The 23,380-nt window shown below is 44.6% G+C and overlaps 1 protein-coding gene across 5 annotated transcripts in view; it reads right to left on the minus strand.

The window, feature by feature from the left end:
- Nucleotides 1–23,380, minus strand: part of dph1 (diphthamide biosynthesis 1) — a 613,903-nt gene that overhangs the window by 23,045 nt on the left and 567,478 nt on the right. For 4 of the 5 annotated variants that reach the window (XM_087977226.1, XM_087977225.1, XM_087977227.1 and 1 more), the window contains 2 exons: nt 10,256–10,334; nt 6,303–6,437 (listed from right to left, as the gene is read on the minus strand). In XM_087977226.1, coding sequence (XP_087833352.1) covers nt 6,303–6,437; nt 10,256–10,334 — 214 coding nt within the window. The remainder of the gene's footprint in view (nt 1–6,302; nt 6,438–10,255; nt 10,335–23,380) is intronic. The other variant, XM_087977228.1, reaches the window with a different exon arrangement.

Raw genomic sequence — 23,380 nt, forward strand, 5'->3', positions numbered from 1 at the left:
GTGTTATGGACCTCCCTCCACTCCACTCCGCCAACCAGCGACCTGCTTCCTGGCCACACTGTTGGGTTAGTAGCTCTTCACTCCAACACTGGCAAAGCGCTGAGCAGTGCATGCGAAGTGGGGGTGCCATCTCCCACCCTTCGCCACGACAGCAGTTTGTTGCTCCTTCAGTGCTGGCTACCTCCTATTGGCCCATTGAGAGTCCATTCACTAAGCTCAAGTGGGCAGAGAGCACGCTCTCTGGCCTCTGATTGGCCAGTCCAGAAAAAAATCAATGATGGGTTGCGGCTGCTGGTGAGGTGTGAGATTGGGATCTGTATCTGAGGCCAACGTCAGCAGCCCACCCCACATGGAAAGTCCTACCCCACGGCCTGTAGAACACTTACAGAAATGAAGAAAGTTTGCACTTAAACTCTGCAAGACAAGGAACGGACTGGGTTTGGGAGGGTGTTCTTTCCTCAGTGTGTGATGAGCCTCTAGGACTCACTGCTGCTGCAAGAACACAACCATTTGGAGCAGCAGTAGATCCTTTGTCCCTTTGAGCTTGCTCCACCATTCAATAAGATCACGGCTGAAGTGATTGTTACTTCAACTCTATGTTCCTGCCTGCCTCACTTTAACTCCCTTATCAATCCTAAATCTGTCTAAAACAGCTTTGATTATGTTTGCCATGGTTCATTAGGGAAGAGAATTCCACAGAATAACAAACTTGCTCCTCTTAAATTGGTGATCCCTAATTTTAAAACTGTGTCCCTAGTTTGAGATATCCTCCAAGCGAAGGCATATCCTCGTAATATCCAACCTGTCAAGACACCTCAGGATCTTGTATGTTTCAATAAGATCACCTCTCATTCTTCTGTGTTCCAGAGGGTATATGGCTAACCAGGCTATTAACAATTGGCTTCAATGGCCTGAATCCCAAAGCTTGACCACAATAAAAGGAATCCTGTTGGGAAATGTAAGCATCAGTCTGGATATTGAGAGGGGCCAGGATCAGGTTGGGTTGGGGTTTTGATTCCAAATCCATATCCCCATTGAAGAACCACCATGACATTTGACTACTGGATGGGGTACTTCCAGGGTGACTTGTGTCAGTTTCCTATGTTACCACGGTGACTGCATTTCAGAAATGCCTCGGAGGATGTAAAGGGTTTTAGATGTCCTGAAGTCAAGAAAGGCACCACAGAAATACAAGATTTTCCCTTGTACCTGAACCCAGAGAAAGAAATGGCCACATGACACTACCAAAAGCATAGTTTAAGACCTTAATCTTAAAATCAGGCCTGGATCATCTAAAGTGTGGCTAACTCTTAGATGCCCTCTGAAATGATTGAGCAAGCCGTCCAGTTCAAGAGTAGTTAGGGATAGACAACAAATTCTGGCTTTGCCAGTGATGCTCACATCCCACAGAAGAGTGAAAAATAAGGCTGTGACTGTGCCCACTGGAACACTGCCTGCAGATGGGTCAAGTTACAGCGATACTTTTAAACTCACATCCAACATCAAATAAATCACCTTGTCTTGGTTTCATGTACAAATAAGGACCGTCCCTTCCACGATAATAGGGAGTCCAGTCAACATGAACAACTAAACCAAAACAAAGAACTACAGACGCTCAAAATCTGGAACAAAAACAAAAATTGTTGGAGAAACTCAACGGGTCTGACAGCATCTCTAGTGAGAGAAATAGAGTTAACATTTCAAGTTCAGGGATCCTTCATCAGAATGCATGTTCCAAAACATTCATAAATAAAAGGAAGAGTAAACTCTGGATATACATCTTCATTAAACATTGAAATTCCCTCTCCCATGAAGCTGTGGATGCTGGGGACCATCATGCTTGTTGGATAAGGACTTGAAGGATATGGAATAGGTGAACTACAAGCTAGTAAAATAGTGGGAAAGGCTTGAGGGGCTGAATGGCCTCGTTGCAAGGAGAAAGGTTTTGCTTAAAAGCCTGATGTGAACATAAACATCAGCCTAGATTTTCAAAATGAGCCTTAAAACCCCAATCTGAGGAGGTCATTAATGAAGGATTGCAAAGCACCACAGATATAATCAGAATGTGCATCTGCACTGGTTCATCAGTTTAAGCTTCCCATTGAAACCAAATAAAATACTTGAAAATGATCTTTGCTTCGTCCATTTAATTCCAAAGGGCTTTCTGTGACATTGAATAATGTTACAGTACAGTAGCCAAAGGACACAGCAACAGTGTAATGGATACCAAGCAAAAGTCTGATGTACTCTGTGTCCGTACCTGAATCTAATGGATGATAATTGCTTATTTATGGAAGTCCTCATGATTGCAGAGCTATTATCTGAGCTCAGTGTATGTGTTCCAATGCACAATTTCACATAACAATGATTAAATGGCCCGATCAGCGGTAAATGTCACCACACATCGTCTTTTCTGTTTACCAATTCACTGTTTTCTTCCTGAACACCACTGCTATTTTACCTGTGTCATTTTGTGCATTCAAAGCCACAATGATGTGCTCAGGAGGGTGTTCAAAGTCGATTCTGGAGTCACTTCAGGACTCGTGTCTCTCGATCCTTGTAACCTCTTGCAGATCCCAAATTCCACCCTCTTCCACATCCGTGGGGCCTCAGCACTCCAAAATTAGAGGCTGTATCTTTAGCCTACTCAGCCTAAGCTCTAAAATTCCTTCCCCCACCCTCTCCTTTAAGATGTTGCTGAAACCTTTCTCAACAAGCCCTAATCCACTCACAATCAACTGCTGCTTTTTTGGAACTCCTTGGGCTCTTTTACTGCTGTTAGAGGGGCTATACAAATGCAAGTTGGTGTTGCAGCTTTATTGCACTGAAGGGATACCTGCAAAGCTGAACGTAGCTTTTGTGACTGAGGACTGAGAGATGCCAGGTGACTAGAGGCCTCTTTAACACAAGCCCTTGTTTGCAGTGAGTTCACTTGGAAGCTTCCCCCATCGAGTCGAAGAGAAAGATAACACTCAGATTTAACAGCAGCTTCTTCAGCAGCTTCAAGACTAAATTACACGTAAGTGGGTCGACTCCAAAAGAACTAGGGACTCCATCTCAATGAGGGGCAGAGCCATTGAGGTGGGAGGCGATTCAAAGGGAATGGAAATCAATGAAAAATGAAGAGAAACAGAAAGTTCAAACAAAGTTCTGGGGGAAATGTGAAACTTTTTTAAAAAGGCAAGAGCTGGAAATAATAAGCAACTCTTGCAGCATCTGCACAGAGGAAAGCCGAGGTAACGTTTCCAGTCTGATATGATTCTTGAATTCAGAGGATGGGTTTCATCAGTCAGGGCACTGAGTAGAGAAGTTGGGAAATTATGTTGCAGTTGTACAGGAGGTTGGTGAGGCCGCACTTGGAGTATTGTGAGAAAGTGAGGACTGCAGACGCTGGAGATCAGAGTCGAGAGTGTGGTGCTGGAAAAGCACAACAGGTCAGGCAGCATCCAAGGAGCAGGAGAATCGATATTTTGGCCATAAACCCTTCTTCAGGGCTCCCTTGGGTGTATTGTGTTGAACTTTGGTCTCCTTGTTATAGATAGAATGTTATTAAACTGGAAAGAACGCAGAAGAAATTTACAAGGATGTTGCCAGGGCTCAAGGGTCTAATTTATAGGGAGAAGTTGGACAAGTGAGGGCTTTTTTCTTTACAGCATAGGAGACTGCGGGGTGATCTTATTGAAGTGTATAAGATCATGGGAGGCATGGATAGGGTGAATGCACTCAGTCTTTCTCCCAGGGTTGGGGAATCAAGGACTAGAAGGCATCAGTTTAAGGTTAGAAGTGAAAGAATAAAAGGGAACCTGAGGGACAACTTTTTTACACAGAGGGTGGTACGCAAATGGAATGAGCTGCCAGCGGAAGTGGTTGAGGTGAATACATTAACAACATTTAAAAAGCATTTGGATAAATACATGGAGAGGGAAGGATTAGATGGAAATGGGCCATGTGCAAGGAAATGGGTTAGTGTGGATGGACAGTTTGTTTGAGCCAAAGGGCCAGTCTCTGTGCTGCAGGACTCTATGACTCTGTACTGGGCTGTAAATATTAACTTTTTCTCTCTCTTAAAGAGAATTAATATGTCAGGGCTATGACCAAGCAGACAACTCCCACCCCCCCAAAAAACCCCAAATTCGAATCATTCACTCTGTTTTTCTCTCTACTGATGCTGCTTTACCTGCTGAGTGTTTTTTTAGCACCTTCTATTTGAATTTCAGATTTCTACCATCTGCATTATTTTGTTAGATGGGAGTAAATCACTAATTCTTACAACAACTTCCATAGCCCAGAATCATTCAGTTATGTCGTGAATACCTGCACTAAATATCAGATTTGTACTGCCTTTATTGTTATTTCATGGGATGAGAGCATAGTGGGTAGACCATCATTTGTTGCTCATACCTAACTGCCCTAGAGAAGAGATGGTGAGTTGTCTTCATGAGCTGCTGGAGTCTATCTGGTGCAGGTGCACCCATGGTGCTGCTGGGAAGAGAAGCCTAGGATTCTGGCCCAGTAACATTGAAGGAATAGGCATATATTTCCAAGTCAGGATGGTGAGTGACTGGGAGGGATTCTTGTAGGTGATGGTGTTCCCAGGTATCTGCTGCCCTTGTTGTCTCAGTAATAGAGGTTGCAAATTTGGAAGGTGCTTTCGGTGTCTTGGTGCGTTACTTCAGTGCGTCTTGTACAAAAGACACACGACTGCAAATGTTTCTGTGGTAAAGGGACATGGTAGATGTGGTATCAATTATCCTGGTTTCTTTGTCTTGGATGGTGACAAGCATCTTCAGTTTTGGTGGTACTGAACCATCCATTGTTGGCAAAGCCAACATTTGTAGCTCATTTTGTTTGGTTTGCAGTGTTCCAAGCACCTACTGCTCTTGTCCTTTTAGACGGTAAAGGGTCTACCTTAGGCTCTTGGTGAATTGCTGTAGTGCATCTTGTAGCTAGTTAAACTGCTGCCTCTGTACACTGGTGTTGGAGGGAGTGGTTGGGGTATGGATTGACTGTTACTATACCCTTTGTTTTGGGCAGCATGTTAAATGAAAGGAGATTTTATAAGTGAGGTAGAGTTTGGAATGGTATCGCTGTATGTACTGGTGTAGAAATTGAGTTTCTGAGGCCTCCTTTTTAGCCAAATAAGTAGGGGATAGATTTCCATTTGAGTCATACTTTAGAGGAGTTGAAATCCACCCTCTTCTTCCTACTGCATAACAGGCTATGAGGTTTGATCAGCCCTTCATCAGGAATAAAGGCAGTGAGCCTGAAGTGTGAAGAGATAAGCTAGGAGAGGGTGGGGGTGGGGAGAGAGTAGCATAGAATACAATGGGTGAGTGGGGGAGGAGATGAAGGTGATAGGTCAGGGAGGAGAGGGTGGAGTGGATAGGTGGAAAAAGAGCTAGGCCACCGCAGGAACTGTAAAACCTGCGCCCACACCTCCTCCCTCACCTCTATCTAAGGCCCTAAAGGAGCCTTCCATATCCATCAAAGTTTTACTTGCACATCCACTAATATCATTTATTGTATACGTTGCTCCCGATGCGGTCTCCTCTACATTGGGGAGACTGAGCGCCTCCTAGCAGAGCGCTTTATGGAACATCTCTGGGACACCCGCACCAATCAACCACACCGCCCCATGGCCCAACATTTCAACTCCCCCTCCCACTCTGCCGAGGACATGGAGGTCCTGGGCCTCCTTCACCGCTGCTCCCTCACCACCAGACGCCTGGAGGAAGAACGCCTCATCTTCCGCCTCGGAACACTTCAACCCCAGGGCATCAATGTGGACTTCAACAGCTTCATCATTTCCCCTTCCCCCACCTCATCCTAGTTTCAAACTTCCAGCTCAGCACTGTCCCCATGACTTGTCTGGACTTGTCCGACCTGCCTAGCTCCTTTTCCACCTATCCACTCCACCCTCTCCTCCCTGACCTATCATCTTCATCTCCTCCCCCACTCACCCATTGTACTCTATGCTACTCTCTCCCCACCCCCACCCTCCCCTAGCTTATCTCTTCACGCTTCAGGCTCACTGCCTTTATTCCTGATGAAGGGCTTTTGCCCGAAACATCGATTTCAAAGCTCCTTGGATGCTGCCTGAACTGCTGTGCTCTTCCGGCACCACTAATCCAGAAGGTGACAGCATGTAAGCCTGCCCCGAACACAGAGGCCTGACTGATTGGTGCACACCATGCCATCCGTACTTGCTCTTTGCCAGATTTTCCTTGGCAGAGAATCCCTTTCGCACAGATCATCGACAGCAGCAGGAGATGAAATAAGACTCACAGCGAGTCTCCACTCACCTCCATAGCCTTCCTGCTCCTCCTTACGGGTTGGTGAGTCACATGATTGACAGTCCACGGACCGAGTGACTGGTTGGCATAGAAATCCATCGGGTAGTGATGTTGCCACTCGATCTGTTTGAGAGCTACAGCTGCCTAGACACAGACAGAGGAAACCAGAACTCTCTGAAACTGTAGGATACACTTGGTCACATCTTCCTCACAGAAACAAAACTAGCAGTTTATCACTCATCTAACTAGCTGTACTGGCTTAACATTCCTCTAACTAGCTGTACAGGCTAGCTAACCTGCTGTACTGTATTCACGCCTTCCCCTTGGCTGATTCAGATATTTTCTAATCAACTTGTTCAGAGATGTTATTACACACCTCTGGAGCAGGTGAACTTGAACCCAGGCCTTCTAGCTCAGAGGCAGGGACACTACCACTGCGTCACAAGGGCCTGACCCTTGGCTGTTTCATTATTTTGCCCTTAATTGTCCCGGGATGAAGGGTTAGTCGGGTAAGATGATCGATAATCACCTCCTCCCAGACAACCAATGATTACCCCTGTCTTATCTTTTCACAGGTTTTGTGTCATTGGGCATTTACTGCCCAATCCAACGTCCCTGGCAACAGTGGGGAGGGGGCAGAAGGGGTGATGGAGAAGGATTTTGTGATGCTGGGTGAGTAGGTGAGTTGCCTTCTTGAACCGTTGCAATTCATGTGATGTAGGGACACCCAGAGTGCTGTATGGAAGCTATCTGCAGGATTTTTACCCGGCTACAATGGCAGTATATTTCCAAAGTGGAACTCAGAGTTCTCTTTTGAATTGTCAGGGTTTCCTAAAAGCTGAGGAGAATGTAGAACTTGGGTATTTTGACCCCAAAGTCCTTGGACAGATTGTTAACAGGCCCATCTCAAGCTCCTTTCACACACAGTGAACTAGTTGGGGGGGGGAGTCTCTTTTTTTTGTTATATTCTTGCCTCAGTTACGAGTTGAAAAATCGCTGCCCCTTTGTGCTGGAGACTGACAGTGATGAGAAACTGCAAGTTTAGTGTCAGTGCCAGGATTTATGCAGTTTATCTGAGTGAATCAGGACTGCCTATGTGACCTTTACTCTTAAGCAGTGCAGACAGTAGATAAAATGAATGAACCTGGTCTGGTGGCTGTTCCCTCTCTCTCTCTCTCTCTCAGATAGCCTTATCCTGAATAATTGATATAATTAATCTTTTTATTTCATTTCCTCTCTGTGCGCAGTTAAAGCTTAATTATCAATTGTTTGCTGCAAATTACAATTGCATTATTTCCCCCACATTATTTAGCAATCGATGCTCTGTTTGCTGATTGATGTCCTGAAGCTGCACTGCACTCGATCTTCTTGTTATATTTGTTTACTTCTAAGTGACTTTCTTAAAAAATCTGTAATTCTTTTCCTCTCTTGGTCAAATCTCTGCTGAATGGGCCATGACCCTATTCTTACAGGTTGTGCTGTCAGCTTGACTTCACTGGAGGCCACTCAGGGAAGGTGGAGAGGATTTGAAAGTGGGGAGTGAGGCCATGGTGGGAGGGAAGGATTAATCCATTTGGATTTGGGTTGCCAGGAGTCTCCAAGGATTAAAGATGAACCTGAAGTAGCTCCACAGGAAGCCGGTATCCCGTCACCAAGTCCCCCTTAATTTACACGCAGAGAGTCCTTGATGCTGATCCAACTCCCTCAGAGCCAGCTCTCTAAGTGAACAGGATGTCTGATACTCCTGTTCTTATAGAATCCCTACAGTGTGGCACAGGCCATTTGGCTCATCAGGTCCACAGCGACTCTCCAAAGAGCATCCCACCCTGACACACCCCCATTTCCTGTCCCTGTGACCCTGCATTTCCTATGACCAATCCACCCTAACCTGCACGTCTTTGGGCTGTGGGAGAAAACCAGAGCACCCGGAGGAAACCCACTCAGACACTTGGGAACGTGCAAACTCCACTCGGATAGTCACCTGAGACTGGAATCTGTCAGCCAGGGCTCCATGATTGGATCAGATTAACAGCCCTAAACAGGGAACTCATACTCATTACAATCACTACAGAACCTCCAGGAACAAAGACTTTAATCTGACAAAAAACCCACATAAAAAACCCTTCACACTCTTTTGTTCACATGATAGAAATGTCAAAAGTGGAAGGGCAAAAGGCTTATTGATTTACAATCAAGAAACATCCAATCAGGAATTGAAGAATATTTATTTTCCAATTGGAGAGGGTGAGTTCTCAGGAAATTAATAATGCATCAGGAACATAGACTGAATAAAGATGTTGTAAGTAAACATCGGTAAAGAGGAAACTAATGGAATGAAAGAACGACAAATCCCTAGACTTGACAGTTTCCTTCCAAAGTTATTAAAGGAAGTAGGGAGCACAATGAAGACAGCCAATCCATAATCTTACAGATACAGGAGTTATCCCTCTGAATCGGAAAATTGTACATGTCCCTTCACCTTTTAAGAAGGACGGAAGAGGAAAACCAGGAATTTATAGACTGTTAGGCTAACATCTGTGGTGGGGATATTATTGAAGTCTGTAATCAAGGATAGGGTTAACTGAATACTTTGAAAATTTTCAAATAATGTGGAAGAGCCAGCATGGATTCATGACAGGTGTGTCATGTCTGTCAAACCTCATTGAACCTTTTGTCGAGGTGACTAACATAATGGACAGGGGAACATCTACGGATGTTACTTATATAGACTTCCAGAAGATATTTGATGACGTCCCACACAAGAGTCTGTTAACTAAAGTACAGGTCTATAGAGCTGAGAGCAAATTACTGAGGGTGGTAAATGCTTGGAACCCCCTTCCACAAACAACGGTTATGCCAAATCAGTTGCAAATTTTATATGTAACGTAGATGAATTTTTGTGAAGCAAAAGTCTTATGGGACCTGGGCCAAATGCAGGTATATGGAGTTAGGCCATAGATCAGCCATAAACTCATTGAATAGCAGACTTGAGGGACTGAATGGCCTACCCTTGTTCCTATGTTGACCATTATATCTAATTGTCAAGGTCCCTTTGATCCTCAGTGCTTCCCAGGGTCCTACCATTCATCATGTATTCCCTTACCTTGTTTGTCCTGTCCAAGTGCATCACCTCACATTTATCTAGATTGAATTCTATTTGCCATTGATCAGTTTATCTGACCAGCCTGTCCATATTCTGCAGTAATCTAACCCTATCCCCCTCACTATTTACCACTAATTTTCATATCATCTGTGAACTTACCGATCAAGTCAATCAACTTACAATCAAGTTTAAATCATTTATATATACGACAACAACAACAAGGGCCCCAACACTGACATAGAACTCCACAGGACATAGGCTTCCACTCACAAACACATTCCTCCACTATCACCCTGTCTTTCCAGCCACTCAGCCAATTCTAGATCCAATTTGCCATATTTCCTTGGATATCTTTGCTATGAGTGTCCCATGCAGGACTTTCTCAAAAGCCTTGCTGAAGTCTAAGCAGACTACATCAAAAGCATTGCTGTTATCCACACACACCTGGTTACATCTTTGAAAAATTCAATTAAGTTGGTCGATGTAAATTAGTAATCTCTCACTTTCTGCCTTGAACATACTCAATGACTGAGCTCCCACAGTCCCTTGGAATACAGAATTCCAAACATTCACTAAGGAAATTTTGCTTCATTATTTTGAGACTCTGTTCCTGGTTTTAGATCCCACAGCCATTGTACCTGCAACTACTCTGTCTATCTGTGTAAGGATTGGTCAGTTTAAATCCTTGTACAGGTCTGATGAGCCCAATGGCCTCCTTCTGGGATACGTGATGACAATTCCATGATCTACAGCACCCAGCAGATAACTCAGAGCAGAATAATGAGATCCCACCGTATTCCTGTGGAGAGGAACACCGACAGTTTGACCTCACCACTACTCTGTTCGTCTGGCTACTTACCTCATACGGAGTGAGCAGGGGTTTAGAAAATGCCTCTCCCCAGTCAATGGAAAGTCTCGGACAGGCGACCTGGACCCATCTAGGGAGAGAATACAGTGGCACACTCTGAGTGAAGGTCTCATCAGCAAAATATGCAAAGACAACAACAACCGCAACTTGCATTCAAATAAAACCGTGAACATGGTCCAACATCCCAAGACATTCTAAAAAGTGAGTGAGTTATCAGTTTTAAACACAAAGACTTTTATTAAGAATAATCAATTCAATCTATTAGCAAATTGCGTCAGTAGTCCTTTTAAGTTAGAAAAATGTCCTGAGGCCATTGCACAGGAGTAAGAACCAGATAAAAAACTGACACTAAAGCAAAGGAGGAGGCATTAGTACTCATGACCAAACGCTTGGTAGAAGAGGCTTTGCAAAGAGTTTTAAAGGAAGAGAAAGAAGCAGTAAGCAGGGAATCCCAGAGCTTGGATGGCTGAAGGCATGGCTGCTATTGGTGGGATACAGGAAATTAGTGATAGACAGACTGGAGAAGGGCAGGCAGCTTGGAAGATTGCAGGGCAGGAGGAAGCTACATGGACAGCAGAGCCGCTCTGCCTATAAGAGGTGGGGGCTGAACTTTGATGTTGCATTCCCAACACTCTCACCTTCTCCAAGATACAGCAATGTCTCATGAAACAGCACCCATTCTCCCAACTCCTTGAACCCTCCTGTTACTGTGAGGAGGGAGGGCTGTCCTTTTTTGTGGTATCTGTGTCTAACCCCAACTTATTCCCAGCTGGCAATGAGTGCAGGTGGGGAGCAAGTGCTGTGAATGAAGTTGGACACCTGAAATAGACATGGAACTAAGCAATGTCCTGCAGACACTAAATATTTCAGAGGCTAAATTAATGATTCCCACTGTAAGACAGCTCCTGAATATTTCATGCCGACTGTCTGCAAAGCTACTGGTCATGGAGGTAAGATACAACAACTTCCAGGTTTCCCCAAGCCACTGGGTTTCTTTGATCTTTCATTTGCCAGTCTGGCATATTGTGGATGTGTTATGATCCCAGTTCACATTATTACAGGTAGACAACCCTTTATCCGAAATCCTGAAATCTGAAAAGCTCTGAAATCCAAAGGCTTTTTTGTTAAGTTTTTTTTATCATTAACGAGGTTGTTTGGTATGCAAATAGTTAACCAAAATCCACACCCACTCGATGCGCGCCACTCAGATGCGATGGGGGGAGAAGGCGTGGCCCAACACTGGAAGGCCTCACCTCTGTTTCAGGGCCTGTTTTACTCAAAGTGAGTCTGCTGTTAGGTAAGAGTTTTAAAAATTTCACCATTAAACTCACTTATTCTGAAATTCGAAAACTTCTGAATTCCAGAAACCAGCTGGTCTCGATAAAGGATTATGCACCTGTACTGAGCATGTCAAATCCCAGACTGAAATCAGGCTTGATAGATCATATTTTGTTTTTTGTTTGGTTTTAACAAGCTGGTCGCTGATTGAAACAAAAGCATGCAATGTGTAAATTTGGTTTTAAAAAAAAACGGAAGTTTATTACACAAAGAAATTAACAAAAATAGAATAAACTAAACCATTTCCATAGAACATATATTTAAAGATTTGGGAAATACATGGTTAAAATACAATTAATTCTGAAGTCATCCCTTCACAGTACTCACACCAGAGAGAATTCTCTCCTTCACTCTTATAAGGTTTAATTGAACGGAGGCTTCAACTCCCAGTCTTTAGAATCTGACAGCCTCTTCTAGGAGCCTTCATATAAGACAGCTGATACATTTTCAGCTTCAAATAATCCCTTCAGGGCTTTAACTAAACACTTCTGGTCTGGAATTTATACTAAATTTGAGGTAACTTTTTTTTAAACAATTCTAACTATCTTCTCTGTTTCTTAGGAGCAAATACTTTACACATATGCCTTCAGCCAAGACTCCTACAGAACTGCCCAAATTGAAACTAATAAAACCCCCATTCTTTTCCTAAGTTACCCTGATCAAAAAATATTGTTCTGCCTTTTGAAGCTGCAGCTGAATGTATAATTGTTTGCATTGTTTGCTGGTAAAATCCTCCCAATGTAAACAAAAACTTATTACTCTCCAGGAATTCTCTCACACTGTATTTTAAACTAAATCACTATGACTACAAAAATAAATTAATAGTTAAACCTTTCAGATGTATGGAAAACCCATGTGGCATAAGTCCAAACTCAAAACTCCAAAATAAATGATATTAAAATGTTCAAAAATCACACCTTCCATCATAGTTGTAGGGGCACTGGTCCTATTAATGGGAGCCATAAGGAAGCGTTAAGTGTAAGAGTTGTGGTGCTAATCCTGTACTCTTGCATTGGACCATCCATCTCAGCCACTGCGAGTTTGTTGAGGGGGTGGGGGTGATCTGAGCCTTTCAGTATTTTAATTTTGAAGCTTCTTTTTCTTGACCGGGGTGGGGTTCCACCAGCATTTGGGACTGGGCCTCACAAACTTGGTTCTAAGTGGCTGATCAGCTGCAGAGGCATCACCACCCCATTCTTGCTTGCTGTCCACTCCACATGGTTTTCACCACGAATTGCAATCAGGACCAGGAGTTTCCAGATGTTGTTCTAGCCCTTGTCAGTTCACTCATCCCAACCTCTGTTCATCAGCAGCAAGACAGAAAGCTTAACACAGACTCAGAAACAGAACTCGCTTGATCTGATAAGTCTGGCTTAAAGTGGTGTCTTTACCATCGCCAAGATCAATACCAGTAATCCCTTCTTTAAACAAAACTGAATGAGGAAGATTCAAGTGACAGTCATTGATGCATTTGTGTATGGTGCTGCATTCATCAAGTTATATTCGTGTAGCACCTTTAATGTAATAAAACAACCCCTATGGACATCACAGGATCATTATGAAATGAAATATGACTCACAATCACTGATATCTAATTAGATGATCAAAAGCGTAGCGACGGTTTTTGAGGACGAATGTGAGGGGCAATGAGAGCTTTCCAGAGTTTGGGGCCTGGAGGCACAGCAACCAAGAGAAAGCAATTAAAATTCAAGAGTCCAGATTCAGAGCAGTGCAGAGATCTGAGGTCTCAGGGCTAGAGTAGGTTACAGAGATAAGGAGGGGTGAGATTGTGAGGAGTTCTGAAACAGGGATGAGAATATAAAATTTTATCTCTGGGATACCCGTACCAACCAACCCCACCGCCCCGTGGCTGAACACTTCAACTCCCCCTCCCACTCCACCAAGGACATGCAGGTCCTGGGTCTCCTCCATTGCCAGACCCTAACCAACCGACTCCTGGAGGAAGAACGCCTCATCTTCCGCCGTGGGACCCTGCAACCACATGTGATTAATATGGATTTCACCAGTATCCTGATTTTCCCTCCCCCAGCTTATCCCAGTCCCAAGCCTCCAACTCGGCATGGCCCTTTTGACCTGTCCATCGTCTTTCCCATCTGTCTGTTCCATCCTCCTCTCTGACCTATCACCTTCATCTAACTATTGCATTCCCAGCCACATATCCCCCAACCCTACCCCCCCCCCCCCCCCATTTATCTCTCAGCACCCCTGGCCCACAAGCCTCATTCCTGGTGAAGGGCTTATGCCTGAAATGTCGATTTTCCTGCTCCTTGGATGCTGCCTGACCTGCTGTGCTTTTTCAGCACCACATTCTTGACGATGAGAATATTAAAATCATACTGACTATAAATACGCCAGTTGTACACCCTTCCGACAACTCCACCAACCCACCCGGGTTTCCACTGGTTCATTGGCAGGGGTCACACCTTACACCCTGAAATTCTCTCTTAGACTGCTCAAACTCTCTCCTTCCGCCAACACCTTGTTAAATCCATCTCTTTGTTCTAACCTGTCCTAATTAGACCTTACATGTGCCAACATCTGATTTTTGCATGATCATGTTCCTATAAACACCTTGGGATGTTTCGTCACATTAAAGGCACTCTGTAAATAAACGTTATGGATGGGTTGTTGTTGCTGTATTTACTACCTTTCTTTTGGTGAGCTCTAATTGACCGTCCCCTGTGCCTCTGTTAGCGCCTTTAATAATTCGACTGCACCCGGCCTCTTAGCCCCTTTCACAAGCCGATTAACCTGTTGCTTTTCTTCCAGCATTTTCTATTTTTGCCTCCTTGCTGTTTCTATGCCTGGCACAGTGTCAGGCTGTATCTATGCAGGGTCACGCACACCAGGCTGGTACAGCCTCTCAGACAAGGATCATCCAGAATAAATAAGTCAGCAGAGACAACACATTTCTAGAAAGTATGCTGCGTGAAATTATAGGGGCTTAGCTCGGCATTAATCTGCACTCTGCACACGCCAGGTTCACTGGGATCATTTTTCTCGCCGGATTTGTATAAATAGGACAATTCTTTCTCAGACATAAGTGTAAAGCGACAATAGCTCTGGTCTGTAAGATGTGGTATCACCTTGATGTTGCCCTTGGCAACCCAGGCTTTAAGTTGCAGGATTCTACAATTAACATTGGCATCCCTGAGTGACTGGTCACTGTTCCTGAATCCCCTGCCCAGCTGCAAAAAAGGGAACACTGGAGGTGTCTTTTGATGCAAAGCAAGGAAATGATTTGAAACGGAAGAATTATTTCAACACGCAAAGTGGTTAGTGCTGCATTCCCAGGGGATACAACATCAGGGTTAAGTGTTAATGGACACTCATCACAACATAAATGGGCTTCAGAGGAGTTTGAACGTAAATTATTCTGCTGGAAAGAAAGAAATTTGTGAAGTTTCTGTCCTTTTGCTAAATTATTGAGATTGCTTGAAGTTTGGCGTTCTTGCATTTATCTCGCAAGGTGGATACCTTTGGCAACACGTCTCTCTCTCTCTCTCTCTCCCTCTTCAGAAATATTTATCTATTCTTTCATGAGATGTGAGTGTCACTGACATAACCATCATTTGTTACCAAACCTAAATACCCTACACTTAGCATGTTACTTGGCCATTCCACATTGCTGTGGGTCTAGAGTCACATGTAGGCCAGACCAGGTCAGGACAGTGGGTTTCCTTCGCTAAAAAACCTTTTACAACCATCAAAGATAGTTCCAAGGTCAGTCTTTCTGAGACTAGTTTTCAATTCTGGATTTTTATTAATCAAGTTTAAATTCCACTAGTTACTGTGGTGGAATCTGAAACCAAGTTCCCATGAGCTTGGGTTTCTGGATTATTAGTTCAGTGACATGACAACTTCCCCCAAACTACGAATGTTCCAGGGACATCAGTTCAAATCTCACCATCTAGTTAGGGAAAAACTTGAATTAATAAAAAAGCTACCCTGCTGACAAATATGTGATCATTGTTGATTGCTGTAAAAACTCATCTGGTTCACTAATGTCCTTTAGGGAGAGAAAACCGCTATCCTTATGTGGTCTGGCCTACATGTGACTCCAGACCCACTGCATTGAGGTTGACTCTGACCTGCTGTCTGGGCAATTGGGGGTGTGTAGCAAATGCTGACCCAGCCATGATGGCCACATTCTGTAAACAGAGAAAAGAATCCCATGATAGCATAAAGCAAGAAAACAGACAGGAAGGTTTATGATAGGGTGGGGAGCAGGAGAGATGAGATGACACAAGGTGCAACATCAAAGGGAGTGGGAATGGGACAAGTTAAGAAACAAAGGTTTGTCTAGAGAAGATGTGAATTACAAACTCAGTGGACAGCAGGTCATCACATCGTGAGTGGATATTCAATTATAATTATGACAAGGTGGTAACAGACACTGGATTGTAACAGACTGATTGGACATTTGTTATAATGGACTGACTGAAGACACTTGGTGACTGAACATCTATATTACGAAAAGAGGAGACATGTAAACTGCTGAGGTTTCCAGGGAGCAATAAACATTTTGTTAGTATTTGTATATTATTTATTATCTATTAATAATAGCATTATGTTGGATGTCTGTGCCATTTGTGTCTTCTGAATGAGAAGCAGGTTGACAAGAGGTAAAATGGATCTTTTCAAGCCCTCTGAACTAACGGCAGGGGGAGTGGGTGGACGTCATCGAGTAGGTTGACAGTGTATTGATTGAAACTGTACTGTTAATTAACAGGAAACATGAATTTTCTCTTTGGGTAACATAAAATAATTGACCAAAAAAAAAAATTACAAGTACCAGTTTGACAGCACAGAGCCACATCTGCTTTGCTCCTGTGTAATTTACCCATTAACCACACTAACAGAAACTGAAGCCCTGTTACATATGAGCCCTGAGCTATCTAAGTAGCCTGTCAGATTGGATCCATTGCTATTATTATCGCTGGAGGTTCTGGGTTCAATCCCCACTCTGAGTCTGAGCAGTTAATCAAGACCGACAGCAATGCAGCACAGATGTAGTTGCAGCATTGTCAGGACAGAAGTACAGTACCCGTACTTGTATTTATACAGTACCTTTCACAACCTCAAGATGTCCCAAAGCACCTTACTGCTGGTGAAGTGCTTTCTGAAGTTTTGTCACTACTGTAACATCAGGAACACAGCCGCTAATGTTCACACAGCAAACTCTCACAAACTATGAAATCATGATCTGTTCCTATTGAAGTGATGATATGTGAGGGATTACTGGGACTGTGTTGTCTTAGTGTTGCACAGGGTGATCAGCCTGGTCTATCTATTCCAGTCTCTTGAGCCAGAAGGTTATGGCTTGAAATGCCAAACAGACTTGAGCACATTATCTTGGGGGTGACACTCCAATGGCGTACTGAAGGAGTGCTGCACTGTTCCAGGTGCCATCCCTCAGGTGGGATGTGAAACCAAATGCCCATCTGCCCTCAGCTGGATGGAAAATATTCCATGGCAGCATTCTGAGAAAGAACCGGGGGCTTTCTTGCTGATGGTGTGCTTAATGCTGTTCCCTTGGGCAAAAACAGATCCCTGGTCCTTCTCATGTCACTGTCTGTGAGAGCTTGCTGCATGCAAATTGGTTATTGCATTTCTCAAATTAGAATTGTGACAGAACTTCAGAAGTATTTCACTGGATGTTATGAGCTTTGTGACATCCTGAGATCAGGAAAGGTGCTATATAAATTTACATTCTTGCCCTATTTGTTACAAAAATACCTTCTAGCAGTAAAAAGGAGCTCAATTTATCACAAGGAAATATGAGTCCACTTAGTATTTTAGAGCCCAGGGAGTCAGTGACCATTCTCCTTGGTTTGTAGGACTCAGTATTGTTCAACAGTCTTAAATAATGGAGGCACCTAGTCCCATGTGAGTGTTTTGACAAGGCAACCAGAAGAAGTACTGAAAATAGCCTGTGAATATATCCTGCCATGTTTGATTGTCACAACTGATAAATGGACTTACTTTAATTAAATAGGGTGACACTGGGAATTATCATGTTCAACTTAATCTTTCAATAAAATATCTACTGTAGCACTGAAGATATTGTAGGCAGCATCAGCATCAATTTATTAGAGGCACCTACCATACAAGGATGGGCTGAATGGCTTCCTTCATTTCTGTATGATTCTATGATCAGGAAGGTTACTAGGCTCACTCTGTCTGTCATAGGTTTTTTTGAGGTTCAAAGCTGCCCATATATTCTCTGCTGGTCACACTATAACAAAATTCCAATGGTCTCAACAGGAAGGATGTTTCCCCCAGTTCTGGGGTGTCTAGATCCAGGGCCCGCTGTCTCAGAATAAGACCTTGGCCATTCCGGACTGAGGTGAGGATAAATTTCTAGCCTGGAGGGCTGTAGGAAACTTGGTCATTGAGCATTTTAAGACAGATTGATAGATTTCTGGAAGTTAATTAAATCAAAGGTTATAGGGATAGTGTGAGTCAACGGTATTGAGATGGATGATCAGCCATAATAGCAGTGCAGGTGCAAAGGGCTGAATGGACTTCCCCAGCTCCTGTTTCTATCTTTCTCTGCCCCAAGATAATGGTCTCTGTCTCAGCTACTCTCCTGGCAAAGCATTCCACTCTGATAACTCACTCCTCAACACACCTCTCAGGTCCCTCACATTTCAGTTGTAAGCTCCCATCAATAAATATCACTGAGTGTGCAGGGGTGAGTGTGTGGGAGTGAGTGTCTGGGTGTGTGTGTGCGGGGGTGTGTGTGTGGGGATATGTGTGCGGGGCTGAGTGTGTGTGGGGATATGTGTGCGGGGCTGAGTGTGTGGGGGTGAGTGTGCAGGAATGAGTGTGCCAGAGCGAGTGTGTGGGGGTAAGTACGTGGGAGTGAGTGTGTGGGAGTGAGTGTGTGGGGGGTGTGTGTGTGGGGGGTGTGTGTGTGTGTGAGTGAGTGTGCAGGAATGAGTGTGCCGGAGTCAGTGTGCGGGAATGAGTGTGCCGGAGTGAGTGTGTGGGGGTAAGTACATGGGAATGAGTGTGTGGGAGTGAGTGTGTGGAGGTCAGTACGTGGGAGTGAGTGTGTGGGGGTGTGTGTGTGTGGGGGAGTGAGTGTGCAGGAATGAGTGTGCCGGAGTCAGTGTGCGGGAATGAGTGTTCCGGAGTGAGTGTGTGGGGGTAAGTGCGTGGGGGTAAGTACATGGGGGTGAGTACGTGAGGGTGAGTACGTGGGAGTGAGTGTGTGGGGGGTGTGAGTGTGTGGAAGTGAGTGTGTGGGAGTGAGTGTGTGGGAGTGAGTGTGTGGGGGGTGTGTGTGTGTGGGGGAGTGAGTGTGCAGGAATGAGTGTGCCGGAGTCAGTGTGCGGGAATGAGTGTTCCGGAGTGAGTGTGTGGGGGTAAGTACGTGGGAGTGAGTGTGTGGGAGTGGGTGTGTGGGAGTGGGTGTGTGGGAGCGGGTGTGTGGGAGCGGGTGTGTGGGAGCGGGTGTGTGGGAGCGGGTGTGTGGGAGCGAGTGTGTGGGAGTGAGTGTGTGGGAGTGAGTGTGTGGGGGTCAGTACGTGGGAGTGAGTGTGTAGGAGTGAGTGTGTGGGAGTGAGTGTGTGGGAGTGGGTGTGTGGGAGTAGGTGTGTAGGAGTAGGTGTGGGGGAGTGGGTGTGTGGGGGTGTGTGTGTGGGAATGGGTGTGTGGGGGTAAGTACGTGGGAGTGGGTGTGTGGGAGTGAGAGTGGGGGAGTGGGTGTGCGGGTGTGAGTTTGCGGGTGCGAGTGTGTCAGGGTAAGTACATGGGAGTGGTTGTGTGGGAGTGAATGTGTGGGTGAGTGTGCAGGTATGAGTGTGCGGGGGTGAGTGTGCGGGGGTGAGTTTGTGGGAGTGAGTGTGCGGGGGTGAGTGTGTGGGGGTGAGTGTGTGGGGGTGAGTGTGTGGGGGTGAGTGTGTGTGAGTCAGTGTGTGGCTGGGGGTGAGTGTGGGGGAGTGAGTGAGTGTGTGGGACTGGGTGAGTGTGTGGGACTGAGCGAGTGTGTGGAGGGGGAGTGAGTGTGTGGAGAGAGTGAGTGGGTGTTCCACATGTGTCTGATACTCTGCGTGAATGCATCAGTGTGTGAGAGGTAGGTATAAGTTTACATGTGTAAACGAGAGAGTGTGGATGTGAGAGTGAGAGTGTGTTGAAGGCAACCGGTCGATGGGTGAGGGTTGGAGATGGTGGGAAAGGTAGACAGCACTATAGCACACAGACTGCTCCTTTAAGATACAGATTGCGTCAGAAAGCATTCAAATGCTGGTGCTGATATAGGTCAAAGTTTATTGATTTGCCAGATAACAAGGAAAGGTTACTGACAAGGATTGTTGAGCAGTGAGCACTGGAGGATTTGGGAGAGTCTCTGGAGGCAGGGGGAGGTGGGGGCATTCCACATTGGTACTGAGATCAGGATGTGAAAGGGTGACCTTTATTTGGGTTAGCAATGCTCTGCTCTGACCCATGATTGATACAGTGTGCTACACAGCCTGAGAGTTTCATGTCCATGAACGTAACTCACTCAGCAACAAATTTCCCCAAAGCAATTTTATTCATTACAAATACCTCTCAATGTACTGAATAAATATTGTTATGTCTTCAAGTACTGAACTAATCTTGACAACATTCATGATTTCATAATAACTGCCTGTATATTCTAGTTAAGTGGTTCATTTTTAAAAGGGTCAAGATGTTCTCATTATTCATTTACATTATTGTAAGTACATAAAGGAGATTTATCCCTATTTTCACTCACAGATAATGTTAATTGTTCCTCTGCGTTCACAACCAATGCAAATAATACACCATCAAACCCTTCAAGCCCATTTGCACTGATCCCAGAGGCAAACAGACAATACCCCCATGCCAGGAACTGTTTGCAGCACAGAAAATCTTCCTTCTTACTGCCAATTCCTATTCTTCAAATGTTAGTGAGTCAGATAGAGGAGGGATGCTTTTCATTATGCTATCCACATATAGGAATTAATACTGAAAATATAAGCATTGAATAGAATGTGCTTCTTCAAAACAGGGACTTAATTATACATCTTCATCTGAGGAAGGGTCATACCAGATTTGAAAAATTAACCCTGCTTCTCGTTCCACAAATGCTGCTAGATCTGCCAAGTTTTTCCATCATTCCCTGACTTTGTTTCAGATTTCCAACATCCAAACTTGCCTTTACTTAAAAAAGACTTGCCCACTAACTGCATTTTGACTGAAGATGGCTCTTCATCTTGTCTGGGACAGATTTTGCCTGTGAGTGACAGTGCAAAATGTGTGTGCCTGCAACCCACTCAATATCTCTCCCAATCCTCAGCATTGTTAATTCCGTACAATCATGCAGTACGGAAAGAGGCCATTCACCCCCCAAGACCTCATGCTGGCTCTTTAACAAGCTCTTATCTTTCCATGCTTTGGTAATTAGTTCAGCTCCCTTTTGAAAGTTATTTATCTGCTTCCATTGCACTTTCAGGCAGTGCATTGTAGATCACAACGACTTGTTGTGAAAAAAAATTTCTCGTCAAAATCCCATGTTTATTTCTGACCACCTTAAACTTTTGTGTGCTGACTACTGACCATTCTGCCACTGAAAATAGATTCTTCAGATTTACCCCATAAAAATACTTCGTATATCTGGATGCCTCTATCAAGTCATAGAATCCCTACATTGTGGAAGCATACCATTCGGCCCATTGAGTCCACAGGGATCCTCTGAAGAGCATCTCACTCAGACCGAACGTACACCTACCCTGTGACCCTGCATTTCCCAGAGCTAATCCACCTAGCCTGCACATTTCTAGACACAATGGGCAATTTAGCATGGTCAATCCACCTAACATGCGCATCTTTGGACTGTGGGAGAAAACTGGAGCACCCAGAGGAAACCCACGCAGACACGGGGAGGAAGTGCAAACTCCACACAGACAGTCGCCTGAGGGTAGAATCGAACCCAGGTCCCTGGTGCTGTGAGGCAGCAGTGTGCTGCTGTCACTGAGTCACTGTGCTGCTCTTAATTTCTCAACTTTCTCTGTGTTGAGGAACACAATCCAAGCTTTGGCAGTCTCTCCACAAAGCCTGGTATTGCTCCAGTAAATCCCTTTTCCCTTTCTCCAAGGCCTTGACATCCTTTCTAAGGGCGGTGTCCAACACTGAACTCAGTATTTCAGTTTCAGGCCTAAGGTTAAAGGGTATGGTATCATAGAGGTTATATTACTTGGCTGGAACTTCCGAGGCCTAAAGACAAGAGTTCGAATCCCACCTAAGCAGGTGAGGAAATTTTAATTAAATACATCTGGAATATAACTAATAATGTCCATAAGACGATAAGAGATTGTCATCAAAACCCACCTGGTACATTCTGTCCTTCAGGGAAGGAAACCTGGCTTTCTTATCTGGACTGGCCTACCTGTGACTCACACCCACAACAATGTATCTACTGGTTATTTGCCGAATAAATTCGTCAAGCAAGCCATGCAGTCACCCAACCAGGAATGGGCAATAAGTGATGGCCTTGACAGTGATGCTTATAGGCTGGAGATAATTTTAAGAATGAACCAGGTAAACAAGAATAAAGCCATATGAACAACTCAAGTCCCTGTGGCTTTAGATGATGGATAGCCACTAACAGCCCCATCACCTTCTGTGGGGTAGCCTTTGCAGCAAAGCACAGCTCCCAATAATGAACACAGCAAAGAAATCCCCTTGTGATCGCAGCACTTGGAAATTCTGGGAGGTGAAGCCTAAAGAGGACAGTGAGACTCAACAGGTCAGAGCTCGAGGCTGACTGTCGGGGCAGAATGCACAGGTAGGTGTGTGAGTGTGAGTGAATGTGTGAGTGTGTGTGTGTGTGAATGTGTGAGTGTCTGAGTATGTGTGAGTGTGTGTGGGGGGTGGATGAAGAGATGTGGGGAGCAGGCAGGCTACATGGAATGGGAAGGCAACAAATTGGAGAGTGGCTCCATTTACATAGCACCTCCAATGCTCTCTCCCAGACAGTTCACAGAGGCTGTTGAGCTGCTGGTGGGCAGAAAGCTTCAAGTCATAGAATCATGCAGGACAGAAACAGGCCCTTTGGTCCAACTCATCCATGCTGACCAAGTTTCCTAAACTAAACTAATTCCATTTGCCTGTGTTTGGCCCATACCCCCTAAACCTTTCCCATTTATGTACCTGTCCAAATGTCTTTTAAATGTTGTAACTGTACCAGCCTCCACCACTTCCTCTGGTATCTCATTCCATACACGCATCACCCTCTGCGTGAAAAAGTTATCCCTTAGGTCCCTTTTAAATCTCCTTAAACCTGTACTCTCTACTTTTGAACTCCCCTACTCTAGGAGAAAGACTTTGGCTATTCACATTATTTTTATGCCCCTCATGATTATCTAAACCTCCATTAGATCACCTCTTAGCCTCTTGTGCTCCAGGGAAAAAAAGTCACAGCCCATTCTTATAATTCAAACCCTTCAGTCCTGGTAACATTCTTGTACATCTTTTTGCACCCTTTCTAGTTTAATAATATGCTTCTTGTAGCAGGGTGACCAGAACTGTATACAACATTCCAAAAGTGAGTTGAGACAAGGTGACTGAGAGCTCTCCCCATCTCAATGTTTGGGGAGGAGGGTGAAGAGAAAACAGGGTCTTTGCAGAACATCACAATCACAAACCTGGAGTGGGGAGAGGTGTGGAGTCACTGCAATAAGACAGAAAAATTCAGCTGTGTCAGGAAGAGGAACAGCTGTATTGAAACAGCTGCACTTCTGGAGT

This window comes from Chiloscyllium plagiosum, unplaced genomic scaffold, assembly GCF_037043375.1.
Source record: "Chiloscyllium plagiosum isolate Xiang-an unplaced genomic scaffold, Cpla_swu_hap1 HiC_scaffold_31, whole genome shotgun sequence".
In the NCBI taxonomy this organism is placed as follows: domain Eukaryota; kingdom Metazoa; phylum Chordata; class Chondrichthyes; order Orectolobiformes; family Hemiscylliidae; genus Chiloscyllium; species Chiloscyllium plagiosum.